Below are 18,682 nucleotides of genomic sequence, written 5' to 3' on the forward strand. Positions count from 1 at the left end.
CTAATTTTTGTATTTTTAGTAGAGATGGGGTTTCACCATGTTGGCCAGGCTGGTCTTGAAGTCCTGACCTCAGGTGATCCACCTGCCTCGACCTCCCAAAGTGCTGGGATTACAGAACAAGGCCACTTGATTTCCAGAAACTGCTTGGGTTCAATGAGAGTACTGCAACACTGGTCCCCTCTCTGCCATCCCCACATGGATCCTGCCTTCATCTTCCTCTCTGCCAACTCTTAAGACAAAGGATGAGATGTGCCCTGCCCCACCCAAACACAGATGAAATCTTGAAGCAGCCCAGGGTTGCTGTACTCTCCCCGTCCAGGATCTTTTTTCTTTCTTTTTTTTTTTTTTGGTCATCAGTTATCATTAGTTTATTATAAAAGAGAGATATGGAAATTATTTACATGATGAAAGCTTTCAGAACTTCAGTGGAATGGGCAGCTTCACATTGATGCCATTTCAATAGTGACTTATTTCAGTCTACGTACTTTCCAAGAATGTCACCATCTCTAAATAGGAAAGAATCCTTGTCATCTAGAACTACTTTGGTGCCTCCATATTCTGGGGGAAGAACTTTATCTCCAACTTTCACACTAACTGGTTGAATCTCTCCACCCTTTCCTTTAGAACCCGATCCAACAGTGACTACTGTTGTTTGCAATACTTTTCCTTGAGATTTTTCTGGAAGCATAATGCCTCCTTTGGTCACAGTTTCAGCAGCACTCCTTTCAACCAATACCCGGTCAAAGAGTGGGAGAAACTTTCTAAACGCCTGTCCTGCCATGACTCCCTCAGCCTCAGACTCGTACTCTGCCCGGATCTTTTTTCTTTAAGTTTTCTTTATTTTCTGTAGACAGAGTCTCACTATGTTGCCAGGGCTGGTCTTAAACTCTTGAGCTTATGCAATCTGCCTGCCTTAGCCTCCCACAGTGCTGGGATTACAGGCATGAGCCACCATTCCCGGCCCACCCGCTCCTGGATCTTAGATTTACCCACTCCCTAGGAAATTAACCCTTGTCTGACCTTTTTACTCTCCTGCCCCACCCCCACCTCAAGAGATTGCCATTCCATCCCCAGACTCTCATTTTGGATTCTCCCCAAGCTTTTGGTGAGTTCCATGTTACTCTGCACCCAAGCACCCTGTGATGTCCCATGCCACAACTGCTTTAAGTGCCTTCCTGCAGGACTGACTGCAAGACCACCTGGTTTGGTGAGATCAGAGTCCCTTTATTAGGGGCATTGTGATTTTTACGGAGAACACAGATAACATTACACCTTGCAATATGCATTGACGATGTTATGTGGTTCATCTACGGGGGAACCAGGGCATGGAGGCTGAGTCGGCAAGCAAGAGGAGGTGTACCCTTGGGATGGGCTGGGCCAGACCTGGAGCTTCCTGGGAGTTGGGACAGTTGCTGCTCTCTGCCCTCCAGCTTCTTGCTGCGGTGGGAGTGGGAGCTGTGCTGCTGCTTTGTAGGTGGCTTTTGTGTAAAATAGTTAAAAGTCATGGCTAACAGCCAGATGTGAGGGCTGACGCCTGGAATCTCACCACTTCAGGAGACAAGTGGGAGGAATGATTGAGCCCAGGAGTTCAAGACCAGCCTGGGCAACATAGCGAGACCCCGTATCTACAAAAATCTTAAAAATCAGCTGGATGTGGTGATGTGTGCCTGTGGTCCTAGTTACATGGGAGACTGAGGCAGGAGGATCCCTTGAGCTCAGGAGGTTGAGGCTGCAGTGAGCCCTGATGGTGCCACTGCACTCCTGCCTGGCTACCATGTATATTGGGCACTTACCTGGTCTGGCCGGCTAGTTTATAGGTATTACTGCCATTGTCCTCACAGCATACCTGTGAAGTAGTCTTGATACTGGGCAGAGGAACCGGCTCAGGTGTGACTTGCCTGAGGAAACACAGCTGACTCTTTGGACTCTTAATCCCCATCTACCTGGGCTGTATCTGACGTCTTAGATACTGAGGCAGAGGGGCCCTCGGCTGACTCACAGTCACGGGGCTTTGTGAAATAAGAAGTTTCCTCCCAGGCCGGGCGCGGTGGCTCAAGCCTGTAATCCCAGCACTTTGGGAGGCCGAGGTGGGTGGATCACAAGGTCGAGAGATCGAGACCAACCTGGTCAACATGGTGAAACCCCGTCTCTACTAAAAATACAAAAAATTAGCTGGGCGTGGTGGTGCGTGCCTGTAATCCCAGCTACTCAGGAGGCTGAGGCAGGAGAATTGCCTGAACCCAGGAGGCGGAGGTTGCGGTGAGCCGAGATCACGCCATTGCACTCCAGCCTGGGTAACGAGCAAAACTCCGTCTCAAAAAAAAAAAAAAAAAAAAGAAGTTTCCTCCCTTGTATCCACAGCCTGATGGTGAATCAGTGTCATGGTTGCATTGCCCACAGATAACGTTTTGTCTGGCTTACATAAAGCTTATGAAAATGTGGGTCAAATTCAACAGATCTGGAGGACTCACATACAGATCTGGATTGACAGCTTCTCTGAAAAGACGTAGAAGATCTGGGCTCCCATTACCACGTGGTAACGTTTGTCCAGAGCTGGGGAGTTCCTGGCCCCTTTGAATGCCTGTTGTCTCCGGGTTGCCATGGCCCCCACCATTCCCTAGTCCCTCAACACTGAGGCTGGAAGTCAGTCGCCTTTTATTGTCACATTTGCAGTTTTTCTTCTGTAAGTATTCTTGTACGCTCCAGGAAGGCATTTGAGCTTGCCTCTCCTAGATTAGGTAAATACCAGCTCACACGGTCTTTTCTGACCTTGACTGGATCCCTTGAGGTGCTCTCTGAGATGAGGGGCTGAGTCCTTGTAGAGTCAGTGTCCTTTCTGGAGTTCCCGGCCCCATCTTGTTTTTGCATTGGGCTATTGAAGCATAGGGCATGCGCTGAACTTGCAGATCTGGTCTTGATCGGCTAATTCTCAAAGGGTGCTACACCTCATTCCGCAGCCAGGCACAAGGCTTCAGGGTTCAGTAGGCATCTGTCTTAGTCCATTTGTGTTGCTTTCATGGAATACCTCAGACTGCGTAATTTATAAAGTAAAGAGGTTTATTTGGCTCATGAGTCTGGTGGCTGGAAAATCCAAGATTGGGCAGCTGCATCTGGTGAGAGCCTGAGGCTGCTTCTAGTCATGGTAGAAAGTGGAAGGGAAGTGGTTGTGTGCAGAGAGATCACATGGTGAGAGAAGAAGACAGGGAAACTGAGGACACCATACTCTTTCTAACAACTTGTTATCTTGGGAACTGGTCCATTCCCACAAGAGTGAGGATTCACTCCAGCTGAAGGGCATTAATCTATTTATAAGGGATCCACCCCTAATACCCAAACACCTCCCACTAGCCTCTGCTTCCCAACTGTGCCACATTGGGATCAAATTTCAACATGAGTTTTGGCGGGGAAGAGCAAACCATACCCAAACCATAGCCCTGATCCATTTTGGGGATGCCCCACCTCCCCATTGGTAGCTTCGGAGGGGGCTGCATCCCCAGCCATGAACAAAGTCTCCTTAGTGTGACACCTGTTGACTCTCGTGGAGAGGGAGGGCGTGGGAGTCAGCTCGACCTTATCTTCCTCAGTGGGTGTGACCCATGGGCAGCAGCGGAAGGCAAGCCGGAATCCAGAGCGAAACCTAGGGGAGCGAGGGGCACAGCAGCTGTGATGTGACTGCCCCCACCCCCAGGAAACTGTCTCCCTTCCAGAGGAAAGTCACTGTTTCTCTCCAAGAGCCTCCCATGGCTCGGGGGCTCTTGAGAGACGCTCTCGTGGCTGAGTTTGATGTGTGGAAACTGCCAGTGTTCTGGAGCTGTCTAGTGAATGCAGTGGGTGACTGAGCTGAATTAGGTCATCTGTTATTAGAAACAAACAAACAAAAAACTGCCCCAGCATAATTATAAACAAAAAAACAAAACAAAACAAAAACCCAGCAGATGTTCCCGTTTGACTTGTTAATTGGCTTCTAATGAAGGAATCAGAGAAGAACCTGTTAAAACACAATGGAGGCTTTGGCAACTCCAGAGAACAAGGATGCTTTCCCAAGGGAACTGCTTTGACAAACCCACACTTGGTGCTCTGGTGCATTTGCCTGAAAAGAAACAGCTCTCCCCATGGCAGCACGGAACAGGAGTTCAGAGGAAGCACACACGGTGAGTGGAAGAAATCAGACAGCAGAAAGGGAACATGGGGTGCTCAGAGAGGGAATGGTCCAGAAGTGATGTCAGGATCTTATAGAGCCTGGGGTGTTGTTCAGACTCCCAGGGACTGTATCTCCCTTGGGTAGCAGAAGAGTGACCAACCCACAGACACAGTGGGCTGGTGGCCCCTCCCTGATGTCAGATTCCCTGTCTCCGAGTTCTCAATCCCACAAGTCTTTACAGGCTCACGCCTGTAATCCCAGCACTTTGGGAGGCCGAGGCGGGTGGATCACTTGAGGTCAGGAGTTTGAGACCTACCTGGCCAACACAGTGAAACCCCGTATCTACTAAGAATACAAAAAATTAGCTGGATGTGGTGGTGTGCACCTGAAATCCCAGCTACTTGGGAGCCTGAGGCAGGAGAATTGCTTGAACCCAGGAGGCAGAGGTTGTGGTGAGCCGAGATCTCGCCATTGCACTCCAGCCTGGGCAATAAGAGCAAAACTTCATCTCAAGAAAAAAAAAAAAAAAAAAAAAAAAAAAAAAAAAAAAAAAGCATGGTGTGGCGGTAAGATGACAGGCCCTGGAGATACCTGGAGTCCTGGCTTTACTGCTTGTGGTTTGAGTTTGGGAGCATCTTCCTTTCTGAAGCTCAGTTTCCTCATCTGTAGAATGGGGATGACACCTGCTTCTCTATTATCTACTTCCCTCTCAGGAGATAGAGGGAGGGTTCTGGCCCGCAGTGGGCATGCAGAAAATCATTGCTCCTTACTTCCGTTTGGCTGGCCCCAGGTGGGTGAAATGTCTGAGCAATAAAGACCCCAATGGCATTGTGAGTAGGCTGGCTACCTGGCCAGGGAGGTGACGAAAAACACAAACTAAGAGGTCCAAGGCCAAGCTCGGCCACATCATTGCCTTAGGCAAGACTGTCCACCTCTTGCTGCCCCTGACTTCCCACCTTCAGGGTTTCCTACAGCTGAAAGGCCTGCTCTGCAGGAGGTCTCCTGGGGCTGGGGTCCTGCCTGGCTCGTCACCCCCCACCTCTCCAGGTGCCCCAGAGCAAGGGCAGGCCCCTCTCGGGGACTCATTTCCTCAGAACCACAAGGGCTAGGGAAGCCAGATGATGGCAGAAGGAGAGTGAGATTCTGGCCCTCTCCTTCCTGACTGTCTCTGCCAAGGTCGCTTCCCAGCTGCCCTGAAAGCCCCTCGAGGACAGGGCATGTACTGTGCCCTTCCCAGGGAGGAGCCTGCCCCATCCCTGTGCTGCCCCCAGCCCCCGTCCACTGCTTCCACTGCAGGACGGGCACTCACTAGGCTCCAGGAAAGCCCTCAGTAGGAAGCTCCTGAAAATACTAGAAGTCAGTCCCTCCTGTTACCTGGCTCTGCTTTCCTCCGTCTGTCTGTCCTGCCCGCTCTCTCTGCCTCTCCCCTTCCCTTCGTCTCTGGCCCTGCCTTCTCTCTTCTCCTTGCCCCAGTTACAGAACCCAGAAGAGCCAGCAGGGACAGGCGGTGAGAGCTACAGCCGGGGAGACTGGGCAAGGCTTTGCGGAGGAGTGGGGCTGGTGCTGGGGGCTGAGTGTGAGGACAGCTTTCTCGTGTAGGCTGGGGGCATTGGGGAACAGGCTCCGGCAGGAGCGAGGGTGGACGCTTGAGCTGTGCAGGGGAGCCCAGGTGGGCCCGGCAGTGGGGCCCTGAGGGCAGAGGGTGGGGCTGGAGGGGGGCTCACCTGTGGTTGAGGCAGCAGTAGATGATGGGATTGTACATGGTAGAGCTCATGGCCAACCAGAAGAGTGCCAGGTAGACCTGCTGGATGAACTTGTGGCAGTAGATGTCCTCCTGGAAGCTGCCCAGGAGGAAGTAGAGGTGGTAGGGCAGCCAGCAGACGGCGAACGTCACCACCACCAGCACCATGGTCTTCACGAACTGGTCCAGGAGAGGCTCAAGTTACTTCTCAGTCCCCAAGCCCCAGCCCCAGCCCTCCAAGGTCAGATGCAGAGCACCCCTGGTACCCACCTGGGAATCTCTCCATACTCAGAGTCCATTAGTTCTGTTACTCAGGCCCCTGAGCATCTGATGCCCAGACATTCCTGAGGCCCCAGCCTCAGGGGCTTTTGCTCAGGCTGGTCCCTCTGCCCACGCTGCCATCCTTCCTTTGAAGTCCTCACTCCTGGAAGCCCAGCTCAATGGCCACTTCCCGAAAAGATGTGGCTTGTATTCACTGCAGCTCTCCCTCCCTAGAGAGTGGCGGAGCTCTCTCCCTGAACCCCATCCCTAGGGGATCCCATGTCAGCTATGAGTTCCCAGGCCGCCCTCTCTCCGGGATCCGTGTCTACACAATCCTTCTCTCTGTGGGCTGTGAGGCTCCAACCAGGGACCTCAGCCTCTGCCCAGGGGTCAGCTCCAGTACCCTCCCATCCTCACAGCCTGGCCTCTGCAGCACACTCCTGTACCATTCAGCAGCCCAGCATGCCAATTACAAAAGGTCTGGGGCCTCTGGGCACCCTGATCCTCATGTAGGATCTGGGTTGAGAGCCCTAGTGTGGAGCAGGTGGAGGCCAGTGCTCATGAGGGGCACGGGATGGTGCCCAAGTCCAGCTACCTTCCCGAACTACCCTGGGAAAGATGCCTACTGTTGGGTGAGAAGCCTTTGACCTGGCAACATGATATCATTAACCCATTACCTCCCCTGTTGCCTGGCACGGAGGGGGCAAGGACAAGCTTGGACTGGGGGAGAGTGAAGGGCCTGGGGCACCGAGTGCTACATCAGGACCTTTGGGGGAGTCTGGATGGCAGGGAGTAGGGGGCACTGGCACTTCCAGAAGAGGCTGGAGACAGATTTGATGAAGGTGGACAATCCTCTGAGGTCCACAGTTCCAGCCTTGGAGGCTCTCCTGTGACTGTCTAGGCACCTCTGTAGTTCCGTGGGGCTTCTTAAATTCAACATTCTGATTATTCACAAAGTCTAAGATTTTAATATTTTATCATTCTAAGATTCTTGGAGGTATCTGAATTCTGCGGGGCTTTAGGAGTCCCTGACTCCCCTAACATTCTGGGAAGTTTCTTTAATTTTGTATTTGGTCAAAGACCAAAGGCAAATCCACCTGCCTGGGAGGAACGCAGTTAGACTCTGGTCCCGGGCTTCCAGCAAAGGCAGCTTCCGCAAGTGTCTCCCGGGCGCCCTCTTGTGGGCGGGTCTTGAGACGGCAAGGGCGGCTCCCCAGGGCGGGCTCAGGCCCCGCCCCGGCCCCGCCAGGCCCCGCCCCCGCACCCACCTTCTTCTTGGCCTGCAGGTGGCGCAGGTTGGCACCGTGCGCCTGCTGTCCCGGCACTGGGCGCCTCCAGAGCGTGAGGCCGATGACGCTGTAGGCGACAAACATCACTGCGAGCGGCAGGAAGTAGATGAGGGCGATCACCACGAGGTGGTACCTGCGGAGACAGCCGGAACCTGGGCAGCAGGCGGCCCGGGGGGGCAACTCCGAAGGCTGCCGGCGCCCGGTCCTGCGACCCCGCAGGGACCGTGGAGCTGCCCCCTGCGGGCCCACCCTGGGCGCCGACTAGGGCCTTGGTTTGATTTAAACAAAAATAAAGGGGACGTTGGGTAGCCTGTGTGCCAAGAAACGGCTTCCCCTGCAAAAGGAACGGCAGCAGTAGCCCTGCGCCCTAACATGTGATAGACACCTGCTGAAAAAAGAAAAAAGGAACGAAACAAATTTAAAAATAATTTGGTCGGCCGGGCACGGTGGCTCATGCCTGTAATCCTAGAAATTTGGGAGGCTGAGGCGGGCGGATCACCTGACATCGGGAGTTTGAGACCAGCCTGACCAACATGGAGAAACCCCCATCTCTATTCAAGCTGGGCATGGTGGCGCAAGCCCTGTAATCCCAGCTACTCGGGAGGCTGAGGCAGGAGAATCACTTGAACCTGAGAGGCGGAGGTTGCAGTGAGCCGAGATCATGCCATTGCACTCCAACCTGGGCGACAGGGCGAGACTCAGTCTCAAAAAAAAAAAAAAAAAAAAAAAAAAAAAAAAAATTAATAATTTGTTTCCAATTTAAAATAACATTAAGCACAAAGGAGGATGTAAAATTATCCCACTCCCACCACTATTAATATTAGCATTAACAATTAATATCTGGCATGTTTTATCCAGAATCATATGTATGAATAGTAGTCATCCCCCTGGGGGTTTCACTTCCCCAGGTTTCAATTACCCCTCTCAACTGCCGCTCCAAAATAGGGGGGACAGTGCAACAAGATATTTTGAGAGAGACCTCATTCATAGAACTTTAATTACAGCGTATTGTTATACTTGTTCTGTTTTATTAGTGTTATTGTTCATCTCTTGCTGTGCCTAATTTATAAATCATACTTTATCATAGGTATGTATGTTGAGGAAAAAACATTGTGTGTGTGTGTGTGTGTATATATATATATATATATATAGAGAGAGAGAGAGAGAGAGAGAGAGAGACAGAGAGAGAGAGAGAGAGAGAGAGAATTCTATCTGAAGTTTGAAGCATCCACCAGGGGTCTTGGAGTGTATCATACAGTATAGCCATATATGTATATGTATGTGTACGTATATATTAGATTTATGTATATATGTAATCTGTCTGGATGGATAGAATCGCTGGTGTTAATAAGGCTCCATCTGTACCAACATTGCTATGGAGGAAGGGGACAGTGGAAGAGTGCCCTGTGTCACATGCTGCTGTATCATCTGCTTACGGCTCATCAGCGTTTGTCTGGGAACCTCGTTTGTGGCAGCAAATGCCCTTTCATTCCACCTTTGAGCAAGCGGTGCTGAGTACCATTGCGTGGCCTCTTATCCCGTTCCCGGGGGGACGCTGGGTTGTGCTGAGGCTTTTCATTTCCTTTTGGAAACAGCATAGGCTGGCATGGTGGTGCATGCCTGTAATCCTTAAACTTTGGGAGACCAGAATGGCAGGCTTGCTCAAGCCCAGGAATTTGAGACCAGCCCGGGCAAGACAGTGAGATCCTGTCTCTGTAAAAAAAATTTTAAAAATTAGCCAGGCGTAGTGGGGCACGCCTGTAATTCCAGCTGCTCAGGAGGCTGAGGCTAGAGGTTCACTTGAGCCCAGGAGATTGAGGCTGCAGTGAGCTATGATTGGGACACTATACCCTAGCCTGGGTGACACAGCAAGACCCTGTTGCCAAAAAAAAGTGTATGTGGGGGGGACAGTGTTCCCAGCTCTCAGCTCTCTGGTTTCTGAGTGACGCTGGAGAGAGGAGACTGACTCCCAGGCAGGTCTGCAGTGGGAACCTGTGGAGACAAGAGGGACTCCATCTTGGATACCGCTCCGCCATGTTGCCTTCTGATTCGCCCCAGTCTTGTGAATGGCTTTGATTTCTACCTTATTTACTGTCCCTACTGTAAGAGCATGTCAACCTTGATGTTATTCCACAGACCACAGGCTGTGATGCACGTGGCGTTCTTGCCTGTGCTGGAGCACGGAGACCCTTTCCCTATTGTATACAAGCCTTGCGTCTGGGGAGCGCGAATGCGGATGTGGAGTCCACCTGTCTTGTGGCCACCCAAGTTTCCGCTTCTGTCTGTAAATTCCCTCAGTAAATCACCCAATACTGACAAACTAGGTGTGTCTGCCTCCTTTTTTGGGCCTCGGCTGCTTTGGCATTTGGGGGCCCCTGTCACCGACAGAGTTCTTGGAGCCTTCCTCCAATGGGCCTGAGACCCCTGGTCCTGCCACGTGACCTTTTTCTTTCTTACTGGGAGGACCGAGGTGTTCCCAAGCACCCTGCTTCTACCTGCCATGTGCTAGCCTTGCTGGGTCCCTTTCTAGAGGTGCTGCCACCCCAAGGGAAGGGGGCCCATGGTGAAACTGCCTTTGCAAAATTATAACTGAGGAAATTATGACAGTGAAAGAAATCAGACCTAACTGACTCTTTCTTGCTTCTAATCTTTAAGCGGTCCTTGTTTATTCCCGGGCACAGGCCGAACTAACTTTGGGAAGGAATTTAGTTCATGGTTTGACTCTGAAACAAAACTGATAACAGCCCTTTCCCAAAAAGACCCCCTTCTTGCCCGGGGACCAGTCTGCCTTTGCAGGACTAACAAATGAGCTACAAGATTAGAAATGACACTTTAGGGGCTATGCAGCCTCTGGCTCCAAGAGTCTGAACCTCCCCACATTCCTGGGGGTAACATCACTGTTATGAAACCTAAGATTAGTGCTTGAGATATTTTGCAGACCCTGTATTCAGTGGATCAGCTGCTACCATCCAGACCACGTAATCTGACTCAACCAATTCTGCCATTGCACCCAAGAACAGAAGACAGCAAGAAAACCTCTTTGACCCCCTGTGATTCCACCTCCAACCTGACCAATCAGCACTCGCCACTTGCCAGGCTCCTGGCCGCCAATTATCTTTAAAAACTCTGAATGCTAAGGGAGACTGATTTTTTTTTTTTTTTTTTTTGAGATGGAGTTTCGCTCTTGCTGACCAGGCTGGAGTGCAATGGCAGGGTCTTGGCTCACCACAACCTCCACCTTCCAGGTTCAAGCAATCCTCCTGCCTCAGCCTCCCAAGTAGCTGAGATTACAGGTGCCTGCCACCATGATCGGCTAATTTTTGTATTTTTAGTGGAGACACGGTTTCACTACATTGGCCAGGCTGGTCTCAAACTTCTGATCTCAGGTGATCTACCCTCCTTGGCCTCCCAAAGTGCTAGAATTACAGGCGTGAGCCACCACACCTGGCCTGATTGGAGTAATAGTAAAACCCTGGTCTCCTGCACAGCTGCCTCTGCATGAATTACTCTTTCTTCACTGCAATTCCCCCGTCTTGATAAATAGTTCTGTCTAGGCAGCAGGCAAGGTAAATCTGCTGGGCGGTTACCATGGCTCCAGCAAATCTCTCCTAAAGCCTTGTGTTTAGGATTCCGCTTGGGTGCTTTTGGCAAGCATGCCAATTACAAGAGATTCAGGGGCTCCGAGACTCCCTGATCCTCAAGTAGGCTTTGGGTTGAGAACCCCAGTGTGGAGCAGATAAGGGAGGAGGGCCCACAAGGACAGGCCCTGTCGCCTTACAGAGTGAGGATCAACTGAGCCACCTGTCTCAGTGTCCAGATGGGGAAACTGAGGCCCAGGAAGTCTGTTATATCAGTCTGCAGATTTAATCACGACCCAATTTCCCTTTTCCTGAGGGTCAGCACCGTGGGAGTCAGAACAGGGCTCTTGTCCAGCCTCTTGTTTAAAGCACGGTCATAGGCAAGTCAGGTCTTTCCCTCAGACTCAGTTTCCCCATCTGTAAAAGGAGGAGGCCATCTCCAAGCCCTTCCTTAGTAGGAGCCACACTCTTCTGCTGCTTGCTCCCAGGATGTCGTGCTGGACAGGATTCACCCTGGGCTAGGTCTCCATACAGAAGGCAGAGGGGAAGAGTCCTGGGGGCCGCCTTTTCGTTTTGTTTTGTTTTGCTTTGCTTTGTTTTGAGACGGTTTTGCTCTTGCCGCCCAGGCTGGAGTGCAGTGGTGTGATCTCAGCTCACTGTAGCCTCCGCCTCCCAGGTTCAAGCAGTTCTCCTGCCTCGGCCTCCTGAGTAGCTGGGATTACAGGCAACCACCATCACACCTAGCTAATTTTTATATTTTTAGTGGAGACAGGGTTTCACCAAGTTGGCCAGGCTGGTCTCAAACTCATGACCTCGGGTGATCTGCCCGCCTCTGTCTCCCAAAGGGAGTCTTTTTGTATTTTGATTTTGGGGGTGTGAGCACACGTTCCTGGAGAGGGCATCTTTAATTTCATCAGATTCCGACTTACACACAGTTATATGAGCCTGTGTGGATGGAGCCCTCATCCTAAATCTCTAAATTAGGCATTCCCCCAAGTAAAACAATAGCACATGCTCACACTTAAAACCAGGCTTTCCCCAAATCCTTTCGGAATTTTAAGTAACACCAAAGTGTGGCTTCCCTAGCCCGCCCTGCCCGCCTGTTTTTCCTGGTTGCCTGAATCTGGGTTGGAACTCGCTATTCCCAGAGAGCTAGCTGGTGCAATGGTCCTGTATTAAGGTGGAGAAACACTGCCCCCAAGTGGCCAGTCTCAATATGTTCTGCTCTCCCTCCTCCCCTGAGCCGGAAAGCGGGGCACTCCCCCCATATATGGATATTACCCTCGGTGAGATGGTGGGGTGCAGGGAAGGGGTAGAGACCCTGGGCAGGGACTGCCCTCGAGACTCGTCGGTCCCCAGGAACGGCTTCTTAGAGGAACGGCACCTTCCCTAGCCCTGAAGCCCACAAGAGCAGCCTTCTCCTGGCAGGTGCTCAGGACAGATGGCAACCAGGCAGGGAGGGTGTTGGAGGAGAGGTGTGTTGCCATGGCTACCTGGCAGCCCTCAATCAGACCATGTACACCTTCATGCTTGGGGCAGCGGGGCTTTGTGAGACTGATCTGCCACCCCCAGGTGTGTTTTCGTGTGCCCCCTGTTTAAACTACCACATCCTGGGTACCAGTTCTGTGCTAGGCATGGTGTGACGGGCTTCACGTTCACTGTCTCACTTACGTTCACAACAACACTTTAGCAAGGTACTGTGATGAATCCTCATTGGAGAGAAAGCCAGAAGTTCAGAGGTTACGTGGCTGTGAGGCATACCCCGGCCAGGCGGGAACAGGCCGCGACTTGTGCCTGGCTGCTGACCCCAGAACCTCAGTCAGTTCTTTAGCCTCTACCAAGCAATGGCTCAGTGTCTGGGGACCACAAAGACACATGGTGAGATCCTCGAAAACTGAGGCTGGAATGGAGAAAGGACTCACCCAGGGTCACATGGTAGCTGGGCCATGCCTGAGTTCCTCTACCCCAGTCCTCCCTGCCTCCAGCCCGTGATGCCCACCTCAGCGTGAGGCAGACACCAGGCCTCCTCCTGAAAATGTCCCAGGCTCCATCATGGACCCTTTCTGCCTCAGTCTCCTGGCCCTTTGTGGCCTGAGCACACAGAGAACCTCCTCCCCACACGTGCCTACGCACGTCCCTAACACGTGCCTGTGTGCACACACATCTGGAAAGATGCCCACACACTTGCACATGAAATGGGTGCTGCATGTGCATGTGACATGTACAGTCACACACACGTGCGCATGCGTGCCTGTCCTTATCTGAGGATGCACGGGTACGTATTGGAGTAGCAGAGTGGTGAGGAGATTGGGCCCTGAGCAGGACTGCGTGGATTTGAATCCCTAGCAGGATTCAGATGACTAGGAGGATTTGAATTGCCAGCTGCGTGGTATTGGGCATGTTATTTAGTTTTTCAGTGCCTCAGTTTCTTCATCTAAAAAATGGTAAGAAGAATAATATAATATATACCCCATATTGTTAGAATTAAATGGATTAGTAGATGTAAAGTACTAAGAACAGGTCTGCTACTTTGGGCATGTTGCTTACTAAGCATAGAGGTGTAGTCACATAATCCCACGTACACTCACTCATGTATAGCCATGCACACACACGACACATGCATAAACGCACGTGCACGCACACATACATACACATGCTCATACACACACACACACACACACACACACACACAAACACACACAGAGCTGCCCTCGACAGTCCCCCAGAGGCCTTACAGGAGTAGTGTCTTGCCTCCGCTGTCTTCGGGCCAGGCCACCACACACTTGGTGGCACCCTGGTCCATGGTGATGGTGGAGTAGAAGCACTGGGGGGAGGCCAGGGCCAGAGCCACCAGCCAGATGCCAGCAATAACCGCCTTGGTGCTGGGGGCTGAGAGCCGAGGCTGGAAGGGGTGGACAATGGCCATGTACCTGTGAGCAGAGGGCAGCATGAGTGGCAGGGGCTCTCCCGTTAGCTCAGCTCCCTTGTCCCTGTCTCCCTCTCCCCTAACGCAGGCCCACACCCTGTAGCCCTTCCCTGCACTGCTGCCATCTGCCGAGGTCATAGTCTCACCCGACCTGCAGAGAGCCTGCCGGACTGGTAACTCTCCCACAGCCACACAGCACACTGATGCCTTAGCCCCAGCCCAGGCACCTCAGCCCACCAGTTCCCTCTGGGCACGGACATGCCTGTGAATGGCCACAAGAAAGTCATGCTGGAAGTCTATCTCGGGGCAAGGCTGAGCATCTAACTTTAGCCTGAAGCTCAGCCCTGAGCAGCATCAGGAAAATAATTGGCCCTATTAAATGGTAATTGCATGCAATGTTTTCAAATCTTTTTAAAATTTTTTTTGAGTTGGAGTCTGGCTCTGTCACCCAGGCTGGAGTGCAATGGCATGGTCTCAGCTCACCGCAACCTCTGCTTCCTGGGTTCAAACAATTCTCCTGCCTTAGCCTCTTGAGTAGCTGGGATTACAGGCATGCACCACCACACCTAGCTAAAGTTTGTATTTTTAGTAGAGACAGGTTTCACCATGTTGGTCAGGCTGGTCTCAAACACCTGACCTCGTGATCTGCCCACCTCAGCCTCCCAAAGCGCAGGGATTACAGGGGTGAGCCACTGCGCCCGGCCTGCATGCAATCTTAAACTTCTCCCCTTTTGTAATCTATCTGCAATGAAAACAAAAAAACAGTATAAGACTTTTTCTTGGAGTGGAAGAAAGACAGCAAAACAAAAATCAACTCCAGGAAAGAACATTTCAGAAGGTTTTTAAAACACGGCCCACTTCCCCTACAGACTTGAACAACCCGTCTAGTGCAAAGTCCCTCTTTGTGTCTAACCCTCACTCTACCTGCTTCAGTTCCACAGTCCCTTCACCTTCCAGATTCATAGTTTTAGACCATGACCAGATTTGGGAGGCCATTCCCTTGGTTCTACCTGAACTTCGTGTGTGACCACAGACATGTCACCACCCCTATCTGAGCCCTGGCTTAGTGAGGAGGCTCCCCTCGCCACCCCAGCTTCCCGAAGGCCACTCTTGCCTGTCAGCGGCGATGGCAGTCATGGAGTAGATGCTGACAAACATGGCTGTGATGGGGAAGAGGTTCTGAAAGTAGCAGAAGGCGCGGCCAAAGTACCAGATGTTGTGGCTGGCATAGACAAAGTTGAAGGTGGCGTTGAAGGCAGCCATGCAGAGGTCGGCCAGAGCCAGGTTGACGATGAAGTAGTTGGTGACCGTGCGCATCCTCCGATGGGCCAGGATGATCCAGATGACCGTGGCATTGCCCGTCACGGCCACGAGCACGAGGGCCAGGTAGGCTGTGGCCCACAGTGCCAGCTGCCAGCCGGGCATGGAGAAGGCTGTGGTGCCTGTGGTATTGCTCTCAGGGTCAGATGAGACATTGGCCTCAGTCACAACATCACAGGTCCCCATGGCTGCTTCTGGGTCTGGAACAAAGGGCCTGGTTCCTCGGCACCTTCCGGATTTGCTATGGAAAAGAGCTTCCTTTCGGAGCATGAGTATATGGGGGCAGGGAGAGGAGCAGATGCCAAGGGTGGTGGCACGTCAGGAGAGCCGGGGGCCACTCCTAGGTCTCAGGCAAAGATGAGTTGGGCTGAGCACAAAGCCCAGTTCAGAGCCACTGTCATTTCAGATTCCATCCTGCCGGCCAGACTTCTGGAATGTCACGTGGAAATAGAGAATTCAAATTACAGTGTCAGAGCAGAAAACATCCTTATAAATCAACCCCTTCGCCGAAGAGGTGGAAGACAGAGATTCCGAGAGGGGGCGGGACCAGCCCAGGTCACTCAGGAAGCTGGTGACAAGTCAGGACTCAAACCCAGGTTTCTCCTCCAGTAATTCAGGAAACCTTCCCCATCAGAGGAGTGCACAGCAGGAGTCTCTGGAGTCCACAGGTCAATGGCGTCGCAGTCTCTCTCCAGGCTTTGGGGTGCGAGCCGTGCGAGGGGCTGGCTGCCCAGGAGTCTGCCAGCTGCCAGCCCTCGCTGCAGCTTCCTTGCCGCTCTCTGGGGCAGGGCTGGTGGGGGCCATGGCAGAGGTGCTGCCTGCTCACGAGGTGGGGCTTTGGCTCCCACCCCTGGTCCCACCCCCTGCTTGGCCTTGTCTCTTGAAAGATTTAGGACTGGCTGCCAAGGCAGGGAGAGACATGGGGGAGATGGGGCTGGTATGGAGGGCACAGCTCTCGGTGGGTGTTTACTTTCAGCCCAGGACAGGAGCTGCATCTGAAGAATGATTCTGAATGCAGGCGGAGTTTGAGCCTGGTCTGGGGACTCCAGGCAAGTCTCAACCTTTCTGAGCTCTGTCTGCCCCATCTGAAAAATGTAGGGAAAAAATGGTGTGCATCTCATGGTACATTTGTGAATTTTTTTTTTTTTTTTTTTTTTTTTTTGATACGGAGTTTCGCTCTTGTTACCCAGTTACCCAGGCTGGAGTGCAATGGCGCCATCTCGGCTCACCGCAACCTCCGCCTCCTGGGTTCAGGCAATTCTCCTGCCTCAGCCTCCTGAGTAGCTGGGATTACAGGCACACGCCACCATGCCCAGCTGATTTTTTTGTATTTTTAGTAGAGACGGGGTTTCACCATGTCGACCAGGATGGTCTCGAACTCTCGACCTCGTGATCCACCCGCCTCGGCCTCCCAAAGTGCTGGGATTACAGGCTTGAGCCACCGCGCCCGGCCAAAGCTAGAGTTCTAACCCCTGAGAAGCTGCTCTAGGTTTGCCCCATGATACCTGCACAGTCATTGACTGTGTGCACGTGTGAAGCTGTGACAATGTTTTTGAGTGACTGTATGTGTGGCTGACATGTTAAGATCACACACGTGCATGAACCTGTGCACACCCGTGGTGTGTGGACCCGAAGGCAGGGCAGACTTAGTGGGAGTGACGGGGTGAGTGTGTTCTTCATTAAAGCACAGGAGGTCTCTCGTTCACCAACAAACCCCGCCACAGCAGCCTCTGTGCATCCAAGGCTCTGCCTTTCACAGCCTGAGCTTCTTGTGGCTGAGCCGTGGCTCCCGCACCCCATCGCTTTCCTGCTTCTCATTCTGTGTCCTCTTGCTCCCTGGGGTGAGCTGGGAAAGACCTTTAAAGGTCTGTAATGCTGAAAAGATTATGCCACCCATGGAATCCAAAATAAAAACAACACTAAACCATAAGTCATGAAACAAACATGCTGAAATTGAAAGAGCTTCTTTTCAGATTTTTCTGATTGTGAACGTCTGGGTAAGTTCACCAACAATCAACTCTGAAATTGTATCTATTGTTTGGTGTTCCTGCTGTGCGGATGTGAGGAGCATGTGCTGGAACCCCATCCTTGCCCCTGGGGAGGGGGTACTTCCTGGGTCCCCACCCCTCCTGTGGGTATGGGTGCGTTTCCTCTCTGGAGTGGCCTGTTTGGACTTTGGACCCTCGCAGAAGGGTCTCTGCCTTTGATCTCTGCTGGTGGTGGCCAGCAGTACTTTAGGACGCCCTTCTGTCTCCTGCCCATCTGGCCAGGGTCCCGAAGGGCAGAACGTGCGGAGATAAGAATGGAAGCCCAAGACAGCCTGCTCTCTTTGCTGTCCTGGCCTCCTGCTCCCAGGCAGCAGGAATTTGTTGAGCTTCAGGTGCAAACCCAGTGCAGGGCTGGTGTTGGGAATACCATGGACCCCTCAGTGGTGACTGAGCAACCCCAAGCTTCTAGAAGGATTGGCAAAACCCGAGCTATCGGAAATAACAAGAAGAAATTTTTGTTGATTTTTAACCTGTAAATTCTCTTAGAATTTGGTTTCCCTGAAATGAGTTATTTGCTTTGTGATGCTTGTTACTTACTATTACATTTGAGAAAACGAAGAATAATATGAAAAGCTGAGAGGTGACTTGTAACTTTGGCTTTGCTAAGAATGTAACTTGTAACTTTGGCTCTGCTGAACTGTTCTGGTAAAAACAGGAATTCTGTGAAAGGGAATAACCACCCAGCCTGATTCCCGGAGAGAGATGACAGTGCTTAATGGGCTACTCGTTGCGGAGAGCCTATAAACAGACGTGTAATGGAGAGGCTTATTACCCGGGTTCCTTTCCCAGGAAAGGCATATTGATTAGGTCCCTGGAAAGGGAATGCGATCCTTATGGAGAGCCTATAAACGGACGCATGAGGGGCGTCTGTCTCTGTGGTTGAGATAAGGATGTAAACATCTTTCTTCTCCCACTGCTCCTCCAGCCTGCATGGAGGCCCTCCTCTTGCCGTTTTGTGGTCAGGCTGCTTGTCCTGTGTCAGATCCTGTTCCCCCTGCAGCTGTGAGCCCAGTATGTTCTTGCTGATAATCGTAAGTTTATGTTTAACCTCTATTCTTGCTAAGGTGTATGATTTCTATGCTGATACACAGAAAAGTTATCTTTACATTGTTCTGCTTTTATAATACCACGTTGTGATTTTTGCGCACTAGTTTTTGCAAATGTATTCTTTTTGTATAATTATCAGTGAAACTTTGCGTAACCTCTCTCCCCGTCCCTATTGAAAGAGCACAATAAAAAACTGAGGCTTTCAGGGGAATGTCAGACATCCACAGAGCAGCATTATGTGGTGTCTCCCCTGGGCCCAGCTTTAAGGAAAACTTTTTCCTTGTCTCCTTTTCTTTTTCACTGACCACTGGATCACTTTGAGACATCTTGA

At 51.7% G+C, this 18,682-nt stretch overlaps 1 protein-coding gene and 1 pseudogene across 1 annotated transcript; both read right to left on the reverse strand.

The window, feature by feature from the left end:
- Positions 1-323: 323 nt before the first annotated feature.
- LOC101048527 (10 kDa heat shock protein, mitochondrial pseudogene) lies at positions 324-872 on the reverse strand (annotated as a pseudogene).
- Positions 873-1,064: 192 nt separating this feature from the next.
- TACR2 (tachykinin receptor 2) lies at positions 1,065-16,037 on the reverse strand. The gene is made up of 5 exons (XM_039477940.2): positions 15,051-16,037; positions 13,746-13,940; positions 7,412-7,565; positions 5,866-6,062; positions 1,065-3,637 (listed from the first exon to the last, which is right to left on the reverse strand). Exons 1-5 carry the CDS (start codon positions 15,524-15,526, stop codon positions 3,379-3,381), a joined length of 1,281 nt encoding a protein of 426 aa, XP_039333874.1. The 5' UTR covers positions 15,527-16,037; the 3' UTR covers positions 1,065-3,378.
- Positions 16,038-18,682: the final 2,645 nt, after the last annotated feature.

The sequence above is a fragment of the Saimiri boliviensis genome, chromosome 12 (assembly GCF_048565385.1).
Source record: "Saimiri boliviensis isolate mSaiBol1 chromosome 12, mSaiBol1.pri, whole genome shotgun sequence".
In the NCBI taxonomy this organism is placed as follows: domain Eukaryota; kingdom Metazoa; phylum Chordata; class Mammalia; order Primates; family Cebidae; genus Saimiri; species Saimiri boliviensis.